Source organism: Marmota marmota, unplaced genomic scaffold, assembly GCF_001458135.2.
Source record: "Marmota marmota marmota unplaced genomic scaffold, marMar, whole genome shotgun sequence".
Classification (NCBI taxonomy): Eukaryota; Metazoa; Chordata; class Mammalia; order Rodentia; family Sciuridae; genus Marmota; species Marmota marmota.
The window spans coordinates 6,308,642-6,333,846 of record NW_026000211.1 but is presented as its reverse complement, the minus strand read 5'-3'; the positions used below and the strand labels follow the sequence as shown (position 1 = coordinate 6,333,846).

At 32.2% G+C, this 25,205-nt stretch overlaps 1 protein-coding gene across 2 annotated transcripts in view; it reads right to left on the bottom strand.

The window, feature by feature from the left end:
- Positions 1–7,702: 7,702 nt before the first annotated feature.
- Positions 7,703–25,205, bottom strand: part of Zdhhc2 (zinc finger DHHC-type palmitoyltransferase 2) — a 69,124-nt gene continuing 51,621 nt past the window's right edge. For both annotated transcript variants that reach the window (XM_048791820.1, XM_048791818.1), the window contains exons 5-11: positions 23,520–23,640; positions 21,135–21,267; positions 16,208–16,334; positions 15,791–15,883; positions 12,832–12,944; positions 10,870–10,949; positions 7,703–8,084 (exon numbers count right to left, since the gene is read on the bottom strand). In XM_048791820.1, coding sequence (XP_048647777.1) covers positions 10,909–10,949; positions 12,832–12,944; positions 15,791–15,883; positions 16,208–16,334; positions 21,135–21,267; positions 23,520–23,640 — 628 coding nt within the window. In that variant the 3' untranslated portion in view covers positions 7,703–8,084; positions 10,870–10,908. The remainder of the gene's footprint in view (positions 8,085–10,869; positions 10,950–12,831; positions 12,945–15,790; positions 15,884–16,207; positions 16,335–21,134; positions 21,268–23,519; positions 23,641–25,205) is intronic.

Below are 25,205 nucleotides of genomic sequence, written 5' to 3'. Positions count from 1 at the left end.
CATGGCTCAGTAGAGTGCTTGCCTAGCATGTGTGAGGCACTGGGTTCAATTCTCAGCACCACATATAAATAAGTAAATTAAATAAAGGTCCATTAACAACTAAAAAAAACATTAAAAAAAATCTATAGAACAAGGGTCAACAAGCTGAACTAAAGGCCCAATAAGGCTGCTGCATATTTTTGTAACCCACAAATAGTTCTCACTTTTAAATTGTGTGGAGTAACATTTCCTGACATCTAAAAATTACATGAAATCAAATGTCAGTGTTCATAAAATTTCATTAGAATGTAGTCAGATTAATAATTTGCACGTTGTCTGATTCCTTTCCCCCATACAATGGGAGACTTTAGCTGCTACAGAAACTACCTATGGGTGGGTTCATTGTCTCACATTGCTACTTAGCAAGCTATAGAATCAGTCATGCAGGTATAACTCAACAGCATGTGTTGTACCATGTGTATCCTGTCACCAACATTTTAATTTTTTTCTGTTCACAGTACACACTCTTAATGTTTGCTTTTAAGCAAACTAGAGTATGGATTATTTTGTCAAATTACAGGAAATGCATTGTTTACGATACAATGAGAATGTATGCTAGAAGAATACAATATATTTGACATTATCAGAGTAAACACTCATCACAATTTTCCTAACTCATGAGAAGAATTAAAAATTTTAAATGGAAAATCAGCATAATTCTTGAGGAAAATTGAAAATGAGGCTGCAACCAGAGTTATCTTTTTAAGTGGCTAGTTTGTTAGCCAAGCAAAACTGATGATGAATTACATCATGTTTCAGTGTAAGAGCCCAAATAAAGGTCCAGAAAAAGTAAAATTATTACTTTTGATGAGAATAGTTGCATGAACAATGAGGACGTTGGAAGCAACATCAAATGATTTTGAACATTTTTCTTTGGCTCCTAATGAGTCAGAAGTTACCAGTATTGCCCAGTCTTATTTGAGAAATCAGTATTGAATTCAGTGTCTGAAGAAATGGTTTCTATTGGTAGTCTGTTTAGAACAGTATGGGTTGAGAATATTTTCAAGGAAGTAGAGAAATTGCTGTCAGAACCATCTGAAATGCAATTTGATAAAACTAATGGGAAAGGTATGCATCAAGCAGAAAATGGTTTCGTTGACAAGTTTATTAAGTTGATAAAAATGTGGAGTGTTTAAAGCATATAGCTATTCATTTTATTACATTGGTGTTAGTGAACTGGTAGTGTCAGCAGTGAACTTCATGCATTTTTTGTGAACTTAACCATCAGTACTGACTAGCTTTGAATATCACTTTTGTTGTCTCCATTTTTTAAATTGTCATCAGATATATTTTCTTGCAGTTCTTTCAGTGTTTTTTGGATCTTGATGGCAATGCAAAGAAAACATTTCAAAATCACTTAACTGCAATTGAAGAGCTTCCTCTTAATCTGTTGGAAATGAGTAATCTGGAGTGAAATTGTGTGCTGAAAGGCAAAGACTAATGGAATCCTATAAATGCCTTACAAGTGGTGAATATGCTCTGGTGGACATGAGTATTTGGGCAGTACCTTGATCTGTTTATGAAGAGACTTCAAAGATGAAATAAGTAAAAATCTCATTAAAAATCAGCATTAACAGATGGACATCTTCAATTGACTTTGATTATAGGGGATACTAAATTGAGCCCAAATTGACCCACTAATTTTAATTTTCTCAAATTATACTCAATTATTTTTATAATTAAAATGCTATGGAAATCTTTTCTTTTTCCTTTATCAGTACCTAAATAATTTCCTTCATTTTATCTTTTAGCTTGCAAGCTTCCAATTGTATCTGTCCACCTCTATTAGAGAAAACTTTTGTTTGCTGTTGCAGCTGTGATGACAAATATAATGGCTCCTCTGAGTAAACAACCTGAGGTGGAATCAAATTATTTACACTTGAACTTGAACACTTTCATTAGGATGAATGTGTTTTCTTATAAAAGAAAAATAATTGATTAAATCATTCCTCTTGAATGTAGATGCTCTATATTAAAGTCCACATATTCTCTTGGCTATGTGGCTATCATTTATATGAGTACTGTTTTATACATAATCATGTTTTTCTGTTAAGACTACAGAAATGGAGGGCTATCATTCAAGTCCTACAGAACCATCATTTCAGGCTTTAATTTTTATAAATAGCTTAAAGTATAATCATAGAGGACTTCATGTACATTCTAAGACAATTTCATTGTCTTGTATTAAATAGTTTTCTATAGCATTAGTGAATCGCTTATATTTAATGTACAATATAAAAGCAAACAAGCAATTTTTCTCTTGTACAAATGCATTTCTTTGCTAAATAGCAACAGCAAATAGCTGAAGTAACCATGTTACCGTTATCCAAAATTATTTAGTGAAGATAACCTTCTTAGCCTGCAGAATTTTATATAATATTTCTGGCTTTATTGTCACAAGAGGGGAAATTCCCCACTCTCACATACCTGTTGTGGCTCCTCTTTTTCCAAAAATGTCATGGCTCATTTGGGTAAGCAACTCAGTGCCACACCAAGAAATTGAGGTTCCTTTAGCTTCAGATTGTATACCATCATTTGGCTTCCTGATTGTTAGGGAGTTCCAGTTTGAAGAACTCAAAGACAGTATGTTATATCTTATTAGTTACGCCATTAGGTGGTTTCGATGTGGACCGGTTTCAGTTGTGCCAAACACTTTTTTACTCAATAAGAATTCACATTGTTCTTTGTTAACAGTTGTTTTATGTCATTGCAAAGCCCATGTACAAAGAGAGTGGACAAAAATCATTCTTGAGCTATACACAGACACACACACACATACACAAAAGCCTTATGTTGAATCTGCCTAACCATTTGTGGGTTCATCCGTATACTCTACTTCTTGCCTCTATGTATGTCTCAAAGAACTTGAACACATGCTTACATGTCACTCCAAGTTAGTGTATAATTATTTTTTAAAAAAATTCAACTTCCATACAATAAATGTTTGATTAGGCCAATAAAGAGATTTTAATAGTACCCTTTAGGGAGCCATAAAAATATATACATACTGATAGGGGGAAAAAAGGTGCAATCTAAATTCTCATAATATCCTTGCTTTAATAGCTGAATAAATACAACCAAAGAAATGAAATTTTATAGGATTGGCATCTGTTCATTAGTTCAGCATCAATATAATCCTACTCTAGAGGATTTTTTTCCTCTCAATTTGAATAATCACCTTTATCTGTCAAACTATTAATTAAATACTATTCAGGTCAGGATGAAGTTCCTTATAATACTGTTAAATGTTTATAATGCAATATAATAGTTTTCACAATCTAAATAGTACTGACATTTCTGAGCATTGGGAACTCCTTAATGTAGTATAAACCAGGGCTTTAAGTCAATTATTAAAAGTTTCCTTTTGGTTTAACTAGTACTATTATTAGAAATGAACTAAATCAATCTTAACATCTTTCGTCCATCTTACAATACAGAAATAATGAATGCTGGCTATGTTTAAGAACAGGGATTTGTGAACAAGGATTGCCAGTTTTTGTTTTGCTTTCACTTTCCTGCATGAGAAAGGACAGGAAATGATTTAAATAAATATGCCTCATATCTGAACTTTTTGCTGGTATAAGACTAATTAGAGGGTGTAAGAGATTGAGCTAGTAGTCATCTATCTATGGTAGAGCATTCTGAAATCACATTTCAAGGGGACACTGAGAAAGGAAAAACTTGAGTATCATAGTCCAAGGCCTTCTGCAACACTAAACATTGTGCTAGGAACTACTTCATGTTCATAGTTGGATCCACAGAAGTTCTTTTGAATACATGAATCCATCACTTTGGTGATGTTCATTGGTCACAAGCTATAATGCTACTCCAAAACAATAACAAAAGCTTTAATGCAACTCCAAAACAATAACAAATGCATCATGGGAAAGAGAAATGGAAAGTGCATCCTTTGTACAATTATAATACAATTTCTGGAGTTCTGAAACATAATAAGACCCTTAGGTAAAAACTTGTAAAGGGAATCTAGTGGGGAACAGAGTGCTCAATTTCAGGATTTCTCTAAATGTTGTCATGTATTTAATACTTTAAATGACATTACATGTTACATGATCAAATTGCTAATATTTCAATAAAAACAGAATCTGAACTTTTATCGACAAGGTTAAAATATTCTAGTGGTATTTTTGTAAAAGAATAACAGATACTTAAGATGCATAACTAAGTTCTCTTCCATACAGAAGAGGAAATAAGTGCTGAATTGGCTGTTTATAGAAAAGGAGTCTAGGCTGCTAAAATATTCAGGATTAAGCCAGGCAATTTTCCATTTAGGAAGAGCAAATTTCTACAGCAGGATCTTATCTAGAGACAATTGTAAAAATCTACTGCTGAACTGTGTCACTTAAGACAAAATAATGGCAGGTCAGAAAGTCTTGGTGAGTGGGATAGCTGTACTGGGAGAAACCTTGATCATGGTTTACAGTGCAAGTTGCTTTAACATATACATATACGTTTATAGCTTTTAAAAAAAATATTCAGAGGTGTCAAAATCACCACTTTCACAAGTAAATATCTGACTGGTAAGTATATGCCAAATTATACAACATGACTTCAGAATGAGACTGACAAGTTTACGTATATTTCAAAATGAAGAAAATTTACTATTTGTAATATCATGGAGCAATGATATTTTCAATGTTTTCTTAATGCATGAATCACATCATTAATCTAATTGCTTTTAAATGTTTTATAATCCTTTGCATTTGGCATCCTTAGTGAAGATAGTTTCCATCAAACATATGCCATATTTCCAAAAGATATCTATGGATTTCAGTATATTTGATCTATATAGTCCATTTTTAACTGTCTAGTTTAAACTACCAAGAAGTAATACATGATCTTTTCATCCCCTCTCTCTCTCAAAGACTCATGTTATGATTATGATGTAGACATCGATTTTGCCAGTATAGCTCAGATAGGCTATTAGGAAAAGTATATCCTTAAAGGATTTGTACTGTTGGTGTAGAAGCAATTTCACATGGACAGTTAATGAAGAACAGCCACTTTATTAGGGTATATCAGGAGTGAGTCCCTGAATAAGTACTTCCTTCAATGCCTCATCACTGTATTCAGATCCAACTGTTCTTTCATTTACCTTTGAAAAAAAAAATCTCCTTCCGCTGCATAATAGCAAATATTTACATAAACAAACATTAGTTCACTATTTTTTTTAAATAAATGCTCTGTTCATAAATAATGAACAATACCTAAGTCTAGGTTGCTATAAATCTAGGCAGTTGAGACATCATAGTCAGGCTACTTAGTTCACTATTTTTAAATGAAAATTTTTCTTAAAATTTTGGCACCTTTATGGTAAAATCTCTAAAAAACAGGAAAATAATCAAAATTATGAGTTTAAAGGACAAAATTATGAGTTTAAAGGTGTATGTTTAAGTGTGTCTTCAAGTCTGAGTTAAGCCACTACATTTTTAAAGAATAAAATGCTTAAAATGTTTCAAAGGTGAACTTTACAAATATGTACAAAAGGTAGATATATTTATTTGGTGATGTATTCACTCAGGTAAAATTATACTTCAATTACTTCCACAAATTATCATCTCCTACAATTAAAACAAAGCTGGTTTATTTAAATTCAAAAACAGAAAGGGAACCATTACAACTTAATGAAAAACATTTTTATTTTTTTAACTTTTTCAAATCTGATTCTAATGTGTATTGACTTACATATTTAAATAAGTACACAAAAGACCTAAAGGGAGGAGGATTAACAATATTCTTGCAGGGTAAAAAGTTAATAATAATTTTTTAAAAATCCCTCTTTTTTTCCTTAGCATCCAGTTTGACAAGAGGGAATTCTTAACTGGATCCTGTCCAGAAAAACAGCCATAATTGTGCTTTGAAGAATAGCTGGCTGCTTATAATTTTTAATACACCACATGCAGCTATTACCCTTAAGACTTCTAGCAGGAGCTATAGGTTCCATTCTGGCACTTTAGGTAGTGACAAATGACCAAACATGCTTGAAGACAAAAGTAAAAATGTGTCATATCTTTTGAGCTATCTGGAAGCAGATTGTCATATCAAATTCATTTGCTCAAAAAAAAAAAAATATGTAAAAGCTGCCATCCTGTACTCCAAGGAACTATCAAATCAACTTGGCTGACCTTGGTTCTTCCATAAACACATTTAATGTAAAAACTCTTTACATTTTTAACAAGGATGAGTAATTGCAATATCTTTTACTTCATTAATCTTCTGGTCTTCTAGTTTATTTTGTATTGAATTTTTGTTTACACCAATTACTTAGCTGTGTTTAAAAGGTAATCTGCTTTATAGTCTCAAAATCAGTACCAAATAAAAGTATACATTATTCTAATTGTTAGCATTTACAAAACTTACACTCTATTGGATTTTTTTTTTAAATGAGAACTTTTTCCTTTTTTTAAATAGTGCATACAAGGCACAAGAGCTTCTGAGTATATTTACTCAAGCCAAATCTTTTGGCATCAACAAATGCATCATTTAGTTCATCTTAAACTAAATTTACAAACCGTACACCATTTAGTTCATGTTGAATTAAATTTCTTAAAGTATATGATTTTTGTTTAATGATTTGCATAAATTAATTTTAATAAGTATCTGAGAAAAAATACAGATTAACTGTTACAGGTTTGATGAGAAGACACAGTAATAATATGGCTATCACTGGAGGATTAACCTATTGATCTACCAGGAATTCTTAACAAAAATTCAATATTTTCACTGTGTTCAATAAGAGAAATAACCTAAAAAGATACTTTATCCCAGGTGCAGTGATGCATACCTGTAATCCCAGCATTTCAGGAGGCTGAGGCAGGAGGATTGAAAGTTCAAATCCAGCCTCAGTAATTTAGCAAGGCCCTAAGTGACTCAGCAAGACCCTATCTCAAAATATAAAATAAAAAAAGGTCTGGGGATACGGCTCAATGGTTAAGCACCCCTGGGTTAAATCCTGGTACCAAAAAAAAATAAATAAAAAAATTATAAAAGCAACCTGAATAAAGAATGTCATAAACCAATCTTCATAATTGTTATCATAGATTTCCCCACATTTAAGATTAGAAGAGGGGGCTAGGGTTGTGGCTCAGCAGTAGAGTACTCGCCTAGCATGCACGGGGCACTGGGTTTGATCATCAGCACCACATAAAAATAAAATAAAGGTACTGTGTCCAACTAAAATAATATTTTTTAAAAAAGATTAGAAGAGATGAAAATGTATTTTCAATGTAATAGAGGGGCTTTGTCAGAACACTGTATTAGTTCTGAGGATAGTTTTCTAACTAGTTGCTTTATCAGTGGACCCAGGGTTCAATGTTCTTACTTTCCAGCAAGGAACAAAGGGTAGAATGAGATTTAAAGTCTGGCAGAAATGGGTGGTGATCCTTAACTGTAGGCCACTAGCACTCTGTAGTGGATTAACAGTTACTACAGTTCACTCAGTCTGAGGTCAGATTCACATTAGAAGAGAAAACCAAAGAAGTCTTATTTCTTACCTTCTCCTTCTTAAAGGAAACTAATATGAATAAAGCTTAACATTATAATGTGATTTAAAATTTTAAATCTTAAAAGATATTAGTCTCAATTTTCTGAATAAGAAAATCAGATTATTAATGTTTTTTACATGAAAAACTGTGCAAACCAAGTATTTGAGTGAAAAGTGACCCATTAATTTATTCCCAGTTTTTAATAGAAGATATTTTCCCTTTGATTCAAAAAAACACAATTACTTTTAACACTTAATAGGAATTCACATTAGCTGTAACATTTGTATAGTGGATCAAAAACGTGTACGGCTTAAGCAACAGCTTGGAAAGAACTAGTCAATTAATATTCTGCATATCCAGGGCTGGAGACATAGCCCAGTGGTAGAGCACTTGCCTGGCATGTGCAAGGTCCTGGGTTCAATCCCCAGCACCATGAAACAAGCAAGCAAACAAAATTTCTGCATATCCAGCCAAAGGAATAAAGAAGCTGCTGTTCAATGGCTTCTGTGGGAAGCCTCTGCCATCCTTCTGCAGCATTGGTACCTTGAAATGAAACAGAAAACATGAAACTATTGTGTTAAGTACAAAAAATGAAATCCAAACTAACCACCTCATTATTTGTTGCAATAACATACATTCCTGTTCTTCTATGCTAGCAGGCTTGGTAGACATGTTTTTGAATACAGACTAGATCCATGCTTCTCAAATTTTAATGTGCATATACATGAGAAGACCTTAGTAAAGTTTAAAATAATTCAGATCCTTATACAAAGTACATGTATGAAGACTTGAATTGGGTGTCAACATACTTTATCTACAAACAGAGATAGAAAAATTGTGGTATATATGTGTACTAAGAGTTATAATGCAAACAAAACAAAATAAAACAACAAAAAAAGTACATGTATAAAGGCATAAACTGGCATAAACATACTTTATATACAGAGATACGAAAAATTGTGCTCTATATGTGTAATAAGAATTGTAATGTATTTCACTGCTGTGCTGTCTGTCGTGTATTTAAAAAAATAAAATCAATAAAAGATTAAAAAAAGAAAGAAAGAAAATTCCAAATTTGGTAGAAGATATAGATCTAAAATAAATAAATTAATTAATTAAATTAAATAATTCAGATCCTGATTCAGTAGGTCTAAGGTAAGGCCTAAGGTTCTACCTTTCTAAAAAGTTACAGATGGTGCCACTGCTGCTCATTTGGGGCCACAATTTGAGTAGCAGAGTTCCATGTTGATAGATTTGCATTTGTCTGAGGTCAACTGGAGTTTGGGAGTGACAAATGAGTTGGAAGGGAGATTTAAGGAAATAAATTTGAAACTTCATACACATAAAAATACAGCACGTTTAAATTTATATTGTATTGGGTAAACGAAAATAAATCTATTTTTAGCACTACTATGGGTTTTAGCACTAAGCAATCTTTTATTAAACAGCATTAAATTGAGCTGGGAATGTAGATCAGATCAGGGATAGAGTACTAGAATGCTTGCCCACCCTGCACAAAGCCCCAGGTTCAATCCCCATCTCTGCAGCATAAAAAAAAAAAAAAAAAGCCACAGACCATATACTAGTGTAGTTCAAAGAAATAAAGAACAACAACAAAAAAAAATTCATTTTGTAAGATATATTAGGCACATCAATATTCATCAATATTAGATGACAACATTCAATATAAGTGTATTAAATGAATTATAAGTCTAAGATATAATGCAAGAAAAACTATTTTTAAAAGTCTAGTATTTATTAGCTATCTTAGAACAATTTAAAAATTTTTTACTACCAATGGTTATATCAACCAAATGATCAACATTATATTATAAAATCACTTGGTAATGTTTTGGGGGTTAGGCAGTTCATTTATGCTGCCATTTGGTTATTATAACTTACTAATGCCATATTTTCATATGTAATAAAATCAAGCTTCCATGATTTCTTATCAACCAAACATTTATTGAGAACCTACTATGTTTCTGGCACTGTGCAAGGTGTTAGGTATAGCAATGAATAAATCCAACACTAGTCTGTGCTGAAATACTAGAAAGTCTAAATGACTTATACACAATCATATTATGTAAAAATGCAAAATATTGAACACAAAAAAAATTTTTAATGTCACTGACCTCACAAAAAAATGAATCATTATAACAAATTATTATAACTAATAATGAAACACAGTGGAGAAAATCCTGTAAAATTTTGTTCTACAAAATATGCTTCTATAAAATATTTTATTTGTGGTATTGACTAGTAGTTCATATTTGTTCATTCATTTTTGCATTCTAAGTATTATTTCCAGAATATAATAATGTCTCTTTGCTACGTAACCAAATTCAGAAGATAAAATTTTCACTATCATAACCACAATTAGGATCAGTCTTATCAACTGTACCATCATGCATTCAGAGCTGATCCTGGTCTTCCCCAAATGAAAACACTAAACTTGTGAATTACCAGATTCGTATCCTGCTGTCAATTACACAACCATTCATCAAAACCAAAACAAAGCAAACAGCTAAAATTAGATATTCAGGAAAGACTTTGACACAAACAATTTTGTTTTAGGTGCTAATTGGCTGCTTCTCTTAAACTTTAGGAATCTAGATTGCAGTTTTGAGTAGATTGAGAACCTACTATGCTGAGAATCATCTCAACTTTAAATTTTGATTCCTTATAATAGAGTGCTTATTACAAAACTATATTTGTTATGTTTGTCTAGATATTAATGGCTTTATTCCAAAGGTTCTCTTCATTTTCCCTTTTTACTTATTGGAAGTTTATTAACAGATTAGATTTCAAGGAAAGTGACTTGGAACAAGTTTACAAAAAAACTTACAGTTTAAAGAAAATGATTTGGAGCACCTATTATTTACATGAGGTCCTACTGTGACTAAAAATGGGGATGACAGGTGTTTGTGCTAATAAAACAAAATCATCTTATACTTGGACCCAGTGAGATTCTGCTAAAGGATGGTCAAAGATATAATTGTGTATCCTGAATGTTAGAAAAAAATAAAGATGATAAATTCTATGATCCTATGAAATGACAAGCAATGTTTAAGTAAATGTGAAGTGCTGATCTCTGCCATTTAATGCATTCATATATAAATAACTTTTTCATTAACTTATTTCTATACTTTATCAAATTAACCTGAAGTGAAGTTCATGTCCAGAGGCCCAGGATAATTAATGAAATTCCACAGGTCAAATAAGACATCTTACATGCAAAAATAAAGAATATTTATGGGAACTAATAACTCTAATAAATTAAAAAATTGTTAAAAATATAAAACATAAAAATAAAGGGGAAACTTACTTTATTTGTATAAAGTGTGAATTTACTTCGCTTGAAGAGTTAAGTCTCATTCTCCATGGTTAATGCAGGATTGCTCATACCTTAAAGAAAGAAAATAAACAAACATTTTTGGTTGTTTTTGAACAAATAGGCAGAGATATGTTTATTCACCTAAGAATAATTCTCAAGAATACTTGCAAAGTGCCCTGAATATAGTAAGGAGGCTGGGGAGATGACTTCGAGAAGAACAAACATATGCACTCACACCCTGTCCAATGTTAGAGCCAGGATTTTTCTCCCCACCTCACACACACAAACATCAAAGACACTAAAAATAGAGCTAGAAATGTAAAAATGTAAATATGTGTTCGATATTTTGCATTTTTACATGAGGAAGAAAAAGAACAAAGTGGTGAAAGATATTAAATTGCTCAGATCAAGTTTCCTCACCTAATAACCTCCTTCTTCAAACCAATCTTTAAGTCCTTTCTCATCGTCTCCTTCTCTTTTTATTCTTCCTTCCTTTACATTTTCCTCTATACTAGTTTCTCAATTCATTCATCAAATTAACAGAAAATTAATGTAAATGCCAAATAATTAATAGCATATAAAATCAAGCAATCATCTCCAAGTCGATGTAGACTTTCAGATAGAACATGTATTCCTTCTGGAAGAAAGGGAGTTCTTTGTCGCTCTTGACCCCCAACTTTTCATCACTTCTTTTCCTCTAAGGAAGGTCATACACTCAAATGGAAAACAGGTGTCATCAATTTTTGTCAACGCAATGCCTAGCCCTTCCTATAGACTGGAAAATGAAATGGCGGGTTAAGGGAGGGACTAAATTATGAACACTCAGATCACGAGGATCTTCAGAGGACACAAATGGTCTGCAAAATATGATCTTTAAAAAAAAACTTTGATTTTTAAGAGAATTGACTTATTGTATATTAAATAATGATGAGAATTTTTACACTGGACTCTTTACTTCCCACTATCACTAAATCCCAAAGAGATTACACTTTAAAGTACAATGAATCAAGTCAGGAAGCACATGAATTTGAAAAAAAAAAGGACTAGAAACAAAGAAAATGTCTGAAAAACTGCTAAAATTAGTCAATCTGGAAATTTCCTGGCTAACAGGGCCTTACTTGTGGGTGTCTGGTTTTGTAGTCATTCTAGGGACATCCACACACCTGCACTACAATCACCTCACTTAATATTGATCAACCCCAAGAAACAGAGAATATCTGAAGGATAAGGAAGCTAAGCCCAAAGGAATTAGATCGTAACAAATACCACACACTAACAGGTGTCCAAACTGGGTCTTGTAAACAAGTCTGACTTCAAAGCCTTGATTGTTCTTTTCGAATAAACTAAGTAATCAAAAGATTAAAATCAATAATAACAAAAGAACTGTGTATGAGATATGAAGAAATTACAGGCAGTTTAAGTTATGGTAATTATGCAATCATTTTACATAGATATTTTAAAGCTGAATAGAAATCTTAGAGTCAAAAACAGAGCTACATAATTAATTTAAAGTACTTTTCAGAAGATATTTTATAACCGCCTGAGTTGACTACATTTTTTTCATTGTAATCCTTTGTATTTGGAATTTATTTCTATCACTACTTAAAAAAAAAAACAGGCAGTGATAAAGATTTGGTTCTTTAAACTGGAAGAAAAATAATCTTCTACAAAATGGTTTTCTATTCACAGATGTTAAAACAACTCACAAAGAGTTCTTTCAAAATTATTCTAAATTTACAATGGACATCTGACTCCAAAGGTTTTGTGTGTGTGTGTGTGTGTGTGTATACTTATATACATACTTACATTTATAAAGACATATTTATATATATATTTATAAACACAATTATAAAAATTAATAAAGTTCTGTAGAAAAATAGTGAGATTTTTCACCACTGCCCCTTTTTAAAACTAAAAGCATATTTAAAAATAGCCAAATAAGCACACCCTTACCAGCTTTGCCTTTTCCTGGGTTTGTGCTGCTCTCTGTCCAAGACTGAGAATCAGTAAGAAGGTGGCTCTGGGACTCTCTCAATGGCTTTGCAGGAAATTGATGGTTTTCAGGACTGATAAATAATAATGAACATCACAGGTTAATTCTTGGTAGTATTGTTGAGTATTTCTCAAAATATGAAACTCAAACCACTTGTAATACAAGATGATTTTAGGAGGTATCCAAGATATTTGGGGACTACAAGGATAAGACATGAAAAGACACTGACTCGCAAGGAGAAAAATGTTGTCTTCAGTCTCCTTTCTTCCTTCTCATCATAAATAACATGATAATCTCTAACCTTGGAAAATTTACATTATTAATATAGAGAATAATCCTTAACCTCAGATTTTAGCAGGTAAGGGAATCTAATTAAAACTTAATAAGATCATTTTTATACTTGATTTTATTCTGTTTATGGCAAATTATAATAGCTTTTTTATTTATGACTGTGATATGAAGTTTGCTTGAAAAATAAGTGTAAGTATCCTTCTTAAAGAGATATATTACACAAAAATATTAATTTTGGGATGTATAGATATGGAAAAAATATGAAGGTGACAGTAGGAAGATAAGTTTGAGAAAAAACATGGTAGTGTTTCTAAAGTGACCTAAATGATCTTGAACAAAGAATTCTCTTCCTCCCTATGAACAAATGAGAGTGCTATCTTGCAGGAATGTTGAAAACATTTGACTTCAGGAGTCCTTAATTTGGGGAGTGAAAAGGCTTAAAAGAATTTCCTCTGAAACTTAAGTTTTAAAGTTTAGGTGGACCTGCCATATGTCAACATGTTGGATGATGTGGAAAATATACAAAAAATAATAGTCCACTTAGGGAAAAATTCTGGGCATAGAAGGTATTAGCAAAATTTTAGAATATCCTGAAATAGAAATTATAATTTAAAAATCTACTTACAATTCTTCCAAAAACTAATCACACATATTTTAGCTGAATATAATTATTACGTTTTTAAGGATATGAGGTTAAGCTTTTGCTCCTTAATAATTACCTCATATCTAATATTTTATAACATTTTAATATTTTTTGCAGCTTTAATAGCTCCTTATTAAAATTTTGGAGGTAAATTTTAAAAATAAGCATGTTTCTGCAGAGATTTATACCTACTCATAAACAAAAATCTTGTTTACTTTAACTTTTAATATTCTTCAAGAAAGAGGCAATAAAACAGAGAATGCTAACTAGGGACTGGTTTAGAGACTCCTTAAAGCTAACAGAACGCTACAAAGTAGCCACAATCCAATCATTCGATAATATTTATTGAGACCTGATATATCAACGAACACATTCTTTGCACTTATGGAACTGTGTGGTAATTAAGGAAAAATAATAAATTAAATATATAATAGCCTGGTGATACTAAGATGGACTCTAGTGTAAAGTTATACCTGAGCAGAAAGTAAACAAAGGGAAGACTCAGACCATTCAGACAAATAGAGGAAGATCTGTTAATAAGGGTAATTTGTCAAGATCACTTAGCTGGGTAACATTATCACAACTAAAATTTCCTCCAAACTGAATAACACCCATTAATTTTTAAACTACAAAAGCCATTTAACAAGGGTAAAAATGATTATTGCAAACTACTGTTAAATTTTATAAAAGCTTGAAGGCATATCCTAAATAATTTATTAAAACTAGATTTCTCTGCGCTGATGTATAACAAAATCCACTAACATTTAGCTGTTTAATTTCCAAGCCCAAACTCATAAAACATGACCCGTGAGGCTCTGATGTCTTTGAATATCCACATGAACTACATCAGAATGGCCTTGTCACTAACTGATGGAACCTAGCTGTCCATAACTTACTCTAAAGATGGAGCTGCAAATGGTTTTCTCTCTTTTGACAACTTAAAGTGATTTTGGAATTGTTGCCAGAAACCCTGCCTTGAGAAGGATTCTGAGCTCACTCTAAGCTCCACAGGAAAAAGTACTGTGATCAATAAAAAATTTTCACAAAAAAATAATAGTTAAGGAGCACTATTCTTCCAAGCCTTTTCACTCCCCAAATTAAGGAACACTGATGTAAGTCCTGCATATATGACATGTAGCAACTAAGAAAGTCTCCAAAATTTAATAAAGAATGATATCATGGTTATGCTTTTGTTGTTGATTTTCCTTTAAACATTAGAGGTATGTTGATACTCAAATAAATATTTCATAAAGGTCTAAAACTCAGTGTTTCAAACCAATGAAAACTCACATACAGCATTTTAAAAGTTTTAACTACTATCGCCTTTTGACAGTAGCAAAGTCAGAATTAAACTTCAGTTCTATTGCCATCTTCAAATTCTTGAAAGACTGAATCAAAACAAACTTAAAGCTGGAGCAAAAGTCTCCAGACAACAAATTTCCCGGACCCCTTCACCTCTCTCTAAACAAAATAAAAAATAAAAAGGTTCTGATAATACTTAGAGGTCTTTAAACAGCAAAAAGGTTATAGGATATATTACTAATAGAATTATCAAACAGGTGCCTTGGGATCCATTTGAACTCCAAAGGCTTGATCCAGAGAATTTTCTCTGAGCTTCATAAAAGTTACCAGAGAGGAAAGACATGGAGGGTCAGAGGGGAATTTTATCCTTTGCATGCTCACTAGAAAAACGAGGAGCTAATTTTGTCCTATAATTTTTAAGTGCTACATTTAAAAAAAAAATCATAATATATTTCAGTCAACTGAAATGTACAGAGAACCTGTGTACTTATCCCCTAGACTATTAGCAAAACCTCATAAACACAATCTAAGCTGCCCAGGTTTGCCTCCCCAATCATACTCTCCTCTCTCCCTCATTCCAAGTGGAAACCATTGCAGTAAACTCTCTTATGTTCACTCATGTAAACAAAGGACTCAAGAATAAAACTCATTGGAAAATAAAGCAGAAAAAAGTGTGGGATTACTTTTTAGCTGTGGAATTCAGTCCTGCAGGAGTGGATGGTTGTTCAGGATCCTGGTTAACAAGGCAAGTTGGAAAAGAGCAGCCATCACCTAGACTATAATTAAAATAAAAACTTACAGTTGAATCAGGAAAAAGACAATGGAGTAAAACCCTGTTACAATGCCAATGACTGAAAGTAGAGCAGGTAATATGCAAAATATGTGGATCAGCATTGGCTTCAATACATTGTTTATATTTAGAGAGAGGATGAGTTAGTTCATGTTCACATTGATGTAATAGTGAATTATAAAATATTACTTAAAAATAGAAGTCACTATGCAGAATTATAGACCTATGGAACAGAAACTTTTTCTGAAATTGTCCTTTGTTGACTTACTTTCATTAGTTTAAAACCTGAAAAAGTTAACAGCAAAAGTACCTTGAAAAAATGGGTAGCAACCAATATTTCTTCTCATCACCAAAAACTTGTCGCATGTTTTTACTGAAACCCAAGCTGAAGCCATTCTTATCTGTTCCATGTCGAAACACTGGACTTCTGAATGCCTCTAGAAGAGATCGTAAAGCAATTGCATGAATAAAGAACAAATCAACAAGAGGTTCCTAATATTTAGAAATAATTAAATTAAATGAAGAAACTCTGGAAATCAATGTCCACCCTGTGAGTAAATATGTACCTACTAGTAGCCCTGACATACAGATTGTCTATTCTATTTCAAAATATCATGTCTATTTTAATTCTCAACTAATCCTTTTACTACTATGGCTGTACATGTGCATTGTAAAAATATTTAAAAATACAAGTAAGCAAACAGGTTAAAACTTTGTATCTTCTGGATCTTTTGATAGATAATTGAATGGATACATGGAAGGGCAATAGATATATTCAAATATACAGTTTTTTTTAACCAAAATGAGAGTATATTTTACATATACTGTATAACTCTTTTGAAGTTAACAAATTCCAGTTTCAATATTATTGAAATTTTCTCTCACTTAATCATAAAAATTTTCCAAATGACCCAAAAATATACTGTATAGCCATAATCATACATTGCATCTGGTTATGCCCACTTGCCTATCAAAGTTGAGGTTGAAAAGGTTCTAGGAGTTGCCCAAGATCACAGAACAAATAAATTACAGATGTGGGATTTGAACAAGGTCATCAATGTTCCTTCCAGAATACTACATTTTCTTCTTGAACAACACTGAAAGGCAAATTCTAAAATGTTATTTTTGGAATATGAACAAACATAGAAGTATAATGATTTTTTTCCCAAAATTTAAAATAAAAAAATCTAACTAGAAGTCGGGTTCTATGAAAAATGTGGTGATTCAGACATACCACAAGTTGTGTCCACTTGCATTGTAATAAATGCAACATCCTTTGCATTTGCCACTCCAGGTTAAAGAGTTTTTTGAAAACTTCTTTATAGTTATAGGACCATATTATCCAGAGGAAGTCCTTTCAGTGCTACAAGTTAAATCTCAAATCTAGAAGCTAAAAGCTTCTGGAAACAATTCATTTACTTTCAATGCATTACAATTTAAATGTCCAAAATCAAATTGGAAAACAAGATACCTTGCTTAGAAGTTACTTTATTAAAGCAAATTTTTTTCTAATAATATGTGCTGTAATAGGATTTTGCCTGAATGTTAAAAATGAACAAGAACTATCTACTACAATTAATCTTCACTGAATAATCATGGGATCTCATAGCTTAAAAGGCTCCTTTCTGATCAAAGGAATTTATAAATTCAAGTTGCATTCCCAAAGTCCTAATCTTAGCCTAGAAATTATGTAGCTAAGTCTCTGCTTACTTTTCATTTCTCATTCTTTAGCTTCTTATGCTTCAACCCCATGGATGGTTTCTCAAGTATTCCTAGCTTTTTTCCTATATTTTCTTTCTTTCTTTTTTAAACTGAGGTGAAATTCACAAAACTGAAAATCTTTTTTGAAGTGAACAGCCAAATGGCACTCAATATAAATTCGGTGCAACAATTACCTTTATCAAGTTCCACAATAGTTTTATTATTATACCCTTAAGCAGTTACTCTCCAGTCCTTTCTGTCCTTATCCCCAAGCAACAACTAACACGATTTTGCTCTATGGATTTACCTATTCTGGACATTCATATGAATGGGATCATATAAGCCATAATCTTTTGTGATTATTTTCTTTCACTTCGCATGTTTTCAAGATTCATGTGTGTTGTAGAAAGTGTCAGTACTTCATTCCTTTTTATAGCTGAGGAATATTCCTTTGTAATACATATGCCCATATTTTCTCCATTATTTGATGGGCATTTGGGTTGCTTCTGACTACTGTAAATAGTTCTTTAGGATCACTGGTATACAAGCATCCATTTAGATTCTTGTTTTCAATTTTTAGAGTATATCCCGAGTAGTGGCACTGCTGGCTCTTATGATAATTCTACCACATGAAGAATATGCTAACATGTTTTTAATAGTCACTGCACCATTTTATATTCCCAGAATTATAAAAGGATTCTAAATTCTCCAAATCCTGACAAACACTTGTTTCTGGTTTTGTATTACAGCCACCCTAGTGGTGTGGAAGTGATACCTCACTATGGTTTTGGTTTGAGTAATGATGTTGAGCATGTTTTAAAGTACTTGTTGATTATTTGAATATTTTCTCTAAATAAATGTCCACCTAAATATCTATTCATATCGTTTGCCAATTTTTTGAGTCTTTTTGTTGTTGATTTGTAAGAATTCTTAGTATATTCTACATATGAGGTCCTTAATCAGATACATTTTTTGCAAATATTATTCTGTTGTTTTTTATTTTCTCAATAATATCCTGTGGTTCACAAAAGTGAACAACAAAAGCATGAGCAACAACAGAAAAAAATAAGGAGTTATTTTTTTCTGTTGTTGCTCATGATTTTGGTATTCTAAGACTACAATTGCCATTTTCAAGGTCCTGAAGATGCATTTTCTAAGTTTTATAGTTTTAGCACTTCTGTTTAGATCGTTGGTTGATTTTAATTTTTTAAAATATTCTTCTAGTTGTCAATATACAGTGCTGAGGATTGAATCCAGGGCCTCACACATGCCAGGCAAGTGCTCTACCACTGAGCCATGATTCCAGCCCCCTCAATTTTAATTTTCTGTATATGCTATGGAGTAAGGGTCTAATTTCATTTTCTGCCCTATGAATTCAAGTTGTCCCAGCAACATGACAAGGCTATTAGTCTTTTTCCATCTATGGTCCTGACAACCTAGTTAAAAATTGATTGACTAAAGATGTATGGATTTATTCCTGGAAGTGTGTGTGTGTGTGTGTATATGCATGCATGCATGTAATAATGTAATATAATTAAGAATACACAACCAAATGAGGAGATGCACAAATATAGAGGTATGTATCTCATCATGTCAGTAGCACACTGTTTTGATCATTATAGTTTTGAAATCAGGAATGTGAATCTTCCAACTGTGTTCTTTTTCTGGTGAGATATTTTGGCTATTTGAGTCCTCTTATAATTTTATATGAATTTGAGGATCAGTTTTTGCATTTATGCAAAAATGGAATTACACTGAATGTATAAATCACTTTGGGTAGTACTGCCATCTTAACAATGTTAAATCTTCCAGTCCATGAACATGGGGAATCTTACCATTTATTTATAAGTCTCCTTTAACTCCTTTCAATAATGCTTTGTAGTTTTCAGTGTGCTACTGTAGAACCTCCTTGGTTAAATTTATTCCTAAGTTTTTTATTCTTTTAAAAGCTTTTGAAAAGTGGAATAATATTCTTAGTTTCATTTTTGGATGTTTCATTTTTTGTGTACAGAGAAACATAACTGATTTGGCACTTATTGATTTTATTTGACTATCCAGATATTGTTAGCACTGCTTTTCTTGTGAATTCTTTAGATATTTTTATATAAGATCATGTTATCTGTGAATAGGGATAGTTGTACTTCTTTCCTTTGGTTGCCTTTATTTCTTTTCCTTGACTAATTCTAACTGGTTAGATCTTGCTGTATGTTGAATAGCAGTAATAAAAGAGACATCCATGTTTTGTTCCTGATGTTAAAGGGAAAGTTTTCAGTTTTTCACCTCTGAGTCTGAGGTTAGCTGTGGATTTCTCATAAATGCCCTTTATCAGGTTGAGGAGGTTCCTTTCCACTCTTAATTTTTTAAGTGTGCTTCCTCTTAATCATGAAAGAGTGTTAGATTTTGTTACATGTTTTTCTCTTTTCTCTGTTAATGTACAGTGAAGCCAAACTGTCCCAGGCTTTTCTTTGTTGTGAACCATTTGATTACTAATTCAATCTCTTTACTTGTTATAGGTTTGCCCTAGTTTTTTGTTTCTTCTTGAATCAGTTTGATGGCTTGTTTGTTCCTAGAAATTTGTCCATTTCATCTAGGTTTTCTAATGTACAATAGTTCATAATAATCTTTTATAATCCTTTCATTTCTAAAAAGTCAGTAGCAATGTCCCCATTTTCATTTCTGATTTTTGTGATGAGTCTTCACTTTTTTCCTTGTTAGATAAATGTTGTCAATTTTTTTGGTTTCATTGGTTTTCTGTAATTTTTTATTATTTATTTCCATTATCTCCTATCTTTATTACTTCCTTCCTTCAGCTGGCTTTGGGTTTAATTTGTTCTTCTTTTTTTCATTTTTTAAGGTAGAAAGTTATTGATTGAAATATTTCTTCCTTGTTAGAATGGACATTTACAGCTATTCATTTCCCTCTAAGAACTGCTTTAGCTGCATCCCATATTTATAGGGCTTTTGAACATACTGTTTTCTCTGCCTGAGGTGCTTTGGCTCTTTTCATGGCTGACTGCTTAGGTTAAGTACTTTTTGTTGTAGTAAGTGCTTTCCTGCCAGCTCATTCTAAATAAGTTTCCTCCATCATCCCCAGTTCTTTATTCACACTTCAGCATTCTCTTTGCTTAGTTAAAATTATTTTGCATTTTGTAATTACTTTTATGTTTCATTATTAATTTAGGGACCCCTCAATAGACTGTCTCCTTTACTACTTCTATTCAACATTATACAGTAAGTTCTAACTACAGCAATTAGTCAAGGAAAAGAAATAAAGGCAACCAAAGGAAAAAAAATACAGCTATCCCTATTCACAGTGCTCTTGGTCACAATGCTTTGCCCAGCATGGATGACCAATAAATACATGAAATGAATGAACTTATATATGTCGAAGTGACTATCCACACACACAAAAATGTGAGAAATAAGAATGATTTTTACCACTTCAGGATAGGTCGATGTTTAATCATATGGCAACTTTCAATGAATATCTACATATGTACTTAAAGTTCTGTCAACTACAATAATTTAATACTCACCTAATGTAGATTTATTTTTGCTGACTAGCCAACAATGATAGCCAAACAGAGAAGACAAGCTGACAGAAAACATAGCTGCAGCAAAGAATAAAAACATAATATGGAACTTGGCTTGAGTATCAGGTAGGCCATTCTATAAAGAAAGGAAGAAAATAACATGTTTCGTCAAAGGGGAAATTATCCTTTTATTTTTATAAGTAAGTTTCTTTTTGCTTAAATTTTTTATAAATTTTTAATAATTTTTTTATAAATTTAGATATGGAGAAAGATACATGGTGTTAAAACTTTAGGAGGAAAAAGAAATATATATTTTGTCATATTAAATTAAATGTTTGCTGGAATATGTGTCTATGGAAAAGATTAAAATTGGGGGTATTTATTTTGCATAGTCAAATCAGAAAAATTATGATAGCATAGTATAAACTATAACAGTAGGACATGAGATAGAAGGAATTATAAAATATTTTAAATCTGACATGTTTTGTTTACATACTACAGATTCACAAATGTTTAAATAGCTTTATTATTAAGGTTAACTGGCACAATTTAGTTACTATTCTCATTGATGTTTTCTATCACTGCAAACAACAGCATTGACTAAAAGAATACATATAACAACACATCCACAATAATGCTCCAAGCTATTTTAAATAATAACATCACAGAAAAGATCAACATTAATGAATAACACCTATCTAAAATAAATTTTATAATGCCCATTGGCTGAAATAGGCCACCTCAAAGCAAAACTAGTTTGATCGTCTCTGTTGGTATGTCAAAGGAGACCTCGACTGGCTCTAGAATGGAGGGCGTGGGGATATGGGCAATTAGTGAGGCACCAGAGCTGGCATGGAGGCCCCATCAGATATAAGGTCCTATGTTCGATTCTCTATAGTAACTGTCAGATTGACACTAGTCATAAGACCTCATTGGTAGTTTTCAACAGTGGGGTCTGCCCAGTGAAAACTCTGGTCCTTCCTTTTCAAATATATTTGTGTTTTGGAATGAAAACCACTCACAGGAATGAGGTGCAGTGAATTAATATCCTCCCAGGCATTTGTTAGGGATCATTCCTCAAGCTGGAAATTGCTACAAGCAGATCTCTTCACCTGTGTATTACTAGTACTTAGCAATGTTAACCAGCACATGGTAGGTATTCAACAACTCTTTGGTAGTAAATTTGCTTTAAACCTCAAAAACAGATCCAATGATTCAGAAATTATCACCATAATAAAGGATAATTTAATGAAAATACTAAAGCCATTCTGACAAGGAATAAACTGCTTTTTAAGATTATTTGCCACTCACAAAGAATATCTTCAGATATTTAATATACTCTTAATTTTGCCTGAGAATAGTAACATAAAAATATGTACATTAAAATAAATTAAGAAGTGATTATTTAAACACGTCATATTTTATATCAGAATATATTAGTCTTTCCATGAATTTAATAAAGACTTAAGATTTGGGAAAAATATATAATACGGAAAAAAAGGAGTACTTAAAGCCTAATTAAACAATACCCACAAAAAATTGAAAACATTATAGACATAACAATTTTTTAAAAAAATCTTATATATGAAAACACATCTATATTTAAATACAGAAAAATACCTACTTATATAGTCCATTATCATTATTTGCAGTAGCTATGTTCTATAAGGTTACCATGAACACTGACTTTGTGAATCCTGAACCCCTCCTCCCAGGGACAATGCAGGGGTAGGTTCCTGCAAGACTCTTGGCATAACATCTTCATCAACTGACCAACTCACAACTTCATTTTCTGTGGGTTTTTGCTTAAAGGTCCCTTATCATTAACATGGAACCTGTGGCCAACGGCACTATAACTTAGGCTAATGAATGAGGCTTATTAAGGTGTTTCCTTCAGGCTAATGAATGAGGCTTATTAAGGTGTTTCCTTCATATAAAATGTCAGTCTTGATTAGAAACATTAGACAGCACTTCAGCGTTATGCTTGAAGACCATTTTAAATAGCAAAATCAACAAAAAGCACAGAAATACAAGACATGGCATCAGACTGTGAAGAGCACGTTTATTCACATTATGAGAGCTAATGAAGCAAGAAGGCAGAGCTCTGCCTTGTTTCACCTCAACTGGGCACATGCGCGTGGAACACTCCAAAACTCTGCCATTCTGCACCCATCTGCAGATGATTATGAAAGCTTTGTGAGTACTGGTTTTGATATTACAGACAAATTTTGAGAAGTCGAATTAAAAAATACAGATCTGTGAATAAAGAGGACTGACTATGTGAATTAACTCTATTTTGTAAAGTCATTGTCTGAAATAATTCACTGCTGAAAATTTACATTACATATTTTTATAAACTGAAGAAAAGTCACTAAAGTAACAACTTACTGTCCAAAATCTGATAAAATACTGTAAATCTGTAGCAGCAATAAAAAGGCAGTACAGCAGAGAATAAGCCAAGAAAAGGAGGAAGAATTTATAATTTGAAAATCCAACACAATTGTTCACCCTGCCAAAAAAAAAACAAAAAACAGTCACAATGAGTATTACATCTTCAATCCAGTTATAATATGCTCAAATTTAACAGTGTTTGGTTTTCTCTCGTTTAAAATTTGTTAGCATTTCTTTAAGTGTAAGTCATAAAATTTCTTTATACATGGAAACATTAAAAATCAATTTTAAGAAAAAAGGAGTTTCTGTGCTTAGATCTTCAATATGCGATATTTAATACAGCTTTAATAAATTGTGATCAATGTAACTACATTTCATGTCCAAACATATGAATAAGCACATGCTTAAAAGCACAGAGCTGTAAGACAACTAGTGAAGTCAGGCAGATTAGAGAAATTGACTGTTATCTTTGGGTTTGATAACCAATTATGATTAAGTTAAAATCTTTTAAATTTTCCTGGGCTAGATAAACTAACTTCACATACTTCTCCTTGCATGCCATCATTGATTGAACCAACCAGACTGTCAAAGCATATTCTTAAATGGGAGATTTAAGAAAAGAAATACGATTGGGGGCCAAAATAGTAATGACATTTGACACTAGATAATTATATGGCCCGAGAAAGTGAAATAGTAAATTAGAATTTCATTTTTCTTACCTGTAAAAAATAAAAAAGCACTAAGATCATTTTTGACATCCAGCTTTATATTATATGATATGGACAATAACAAATTCTCAGTTCTTATTATTCTAAAATCATTATGTGATGGGTGGGGGAGGGTGGAATTCCAAACATTATTAATACATAAAAACATAAATACAGCTCATTCTATATTCACTCTTTCTCTTAAAGGACCTAGGAATTAAATAAGAAAAACATTAAAAAGCAATAATAAAAGAAAACTAACTAAATTATACCTAATAGAAGAAAAAGTAGGTCCAAATCTCCATTATGTTGGATTAGGCCCCAAATTCCTTAAAAAGACTCTTATAGCGCAAGAATTAAAACCAAGAATCAATAAATGGGATGGATTCAAACTAAAAAGCTTCTTCTCAGCAAAAGAAACAATCAGTGAGGTGAAGAGAGAGCCTACAGAATGGGAGTAAATCTTTACAACAAGCACATCAGATACAGCACTAAACTTTAGGATATATAAAGCACTCAAAAACCTTAACACCAAAAAAACCAAAAACAAAAACAAATAATCCAATCAATAAAGATACATTTATACACTGCTGGTGGGACTGCAAATTAGTGCAGACAATCTGGAAAGCAGTATGGAGATTCCTTGGAAAACTTTGAATGGAACCACCATTTGACCCAGCTATGCCACTCCATGGTTAATACCCCAAAGACATAAAAACAGCCTACTACAGGGACACAGTCACATCAATGTTTATAGCAGCACAATTCACAATACCTAAATTGTGGAACCAACCCAGATGCCCTTCAGGATAGATGAATGGATAGGGAAAGTTTGGTGTATCTACACAATGGAACACTACTCAGCATTAAAAGAGAATAAAATCATGGTATTTGCAGGTAAATGGATAGAGTTAGAGAATGCTAAGTGAAGTAAGCCAATCCCAAAAAAACAAAGGCCCAATATTGGGGGGGGGGG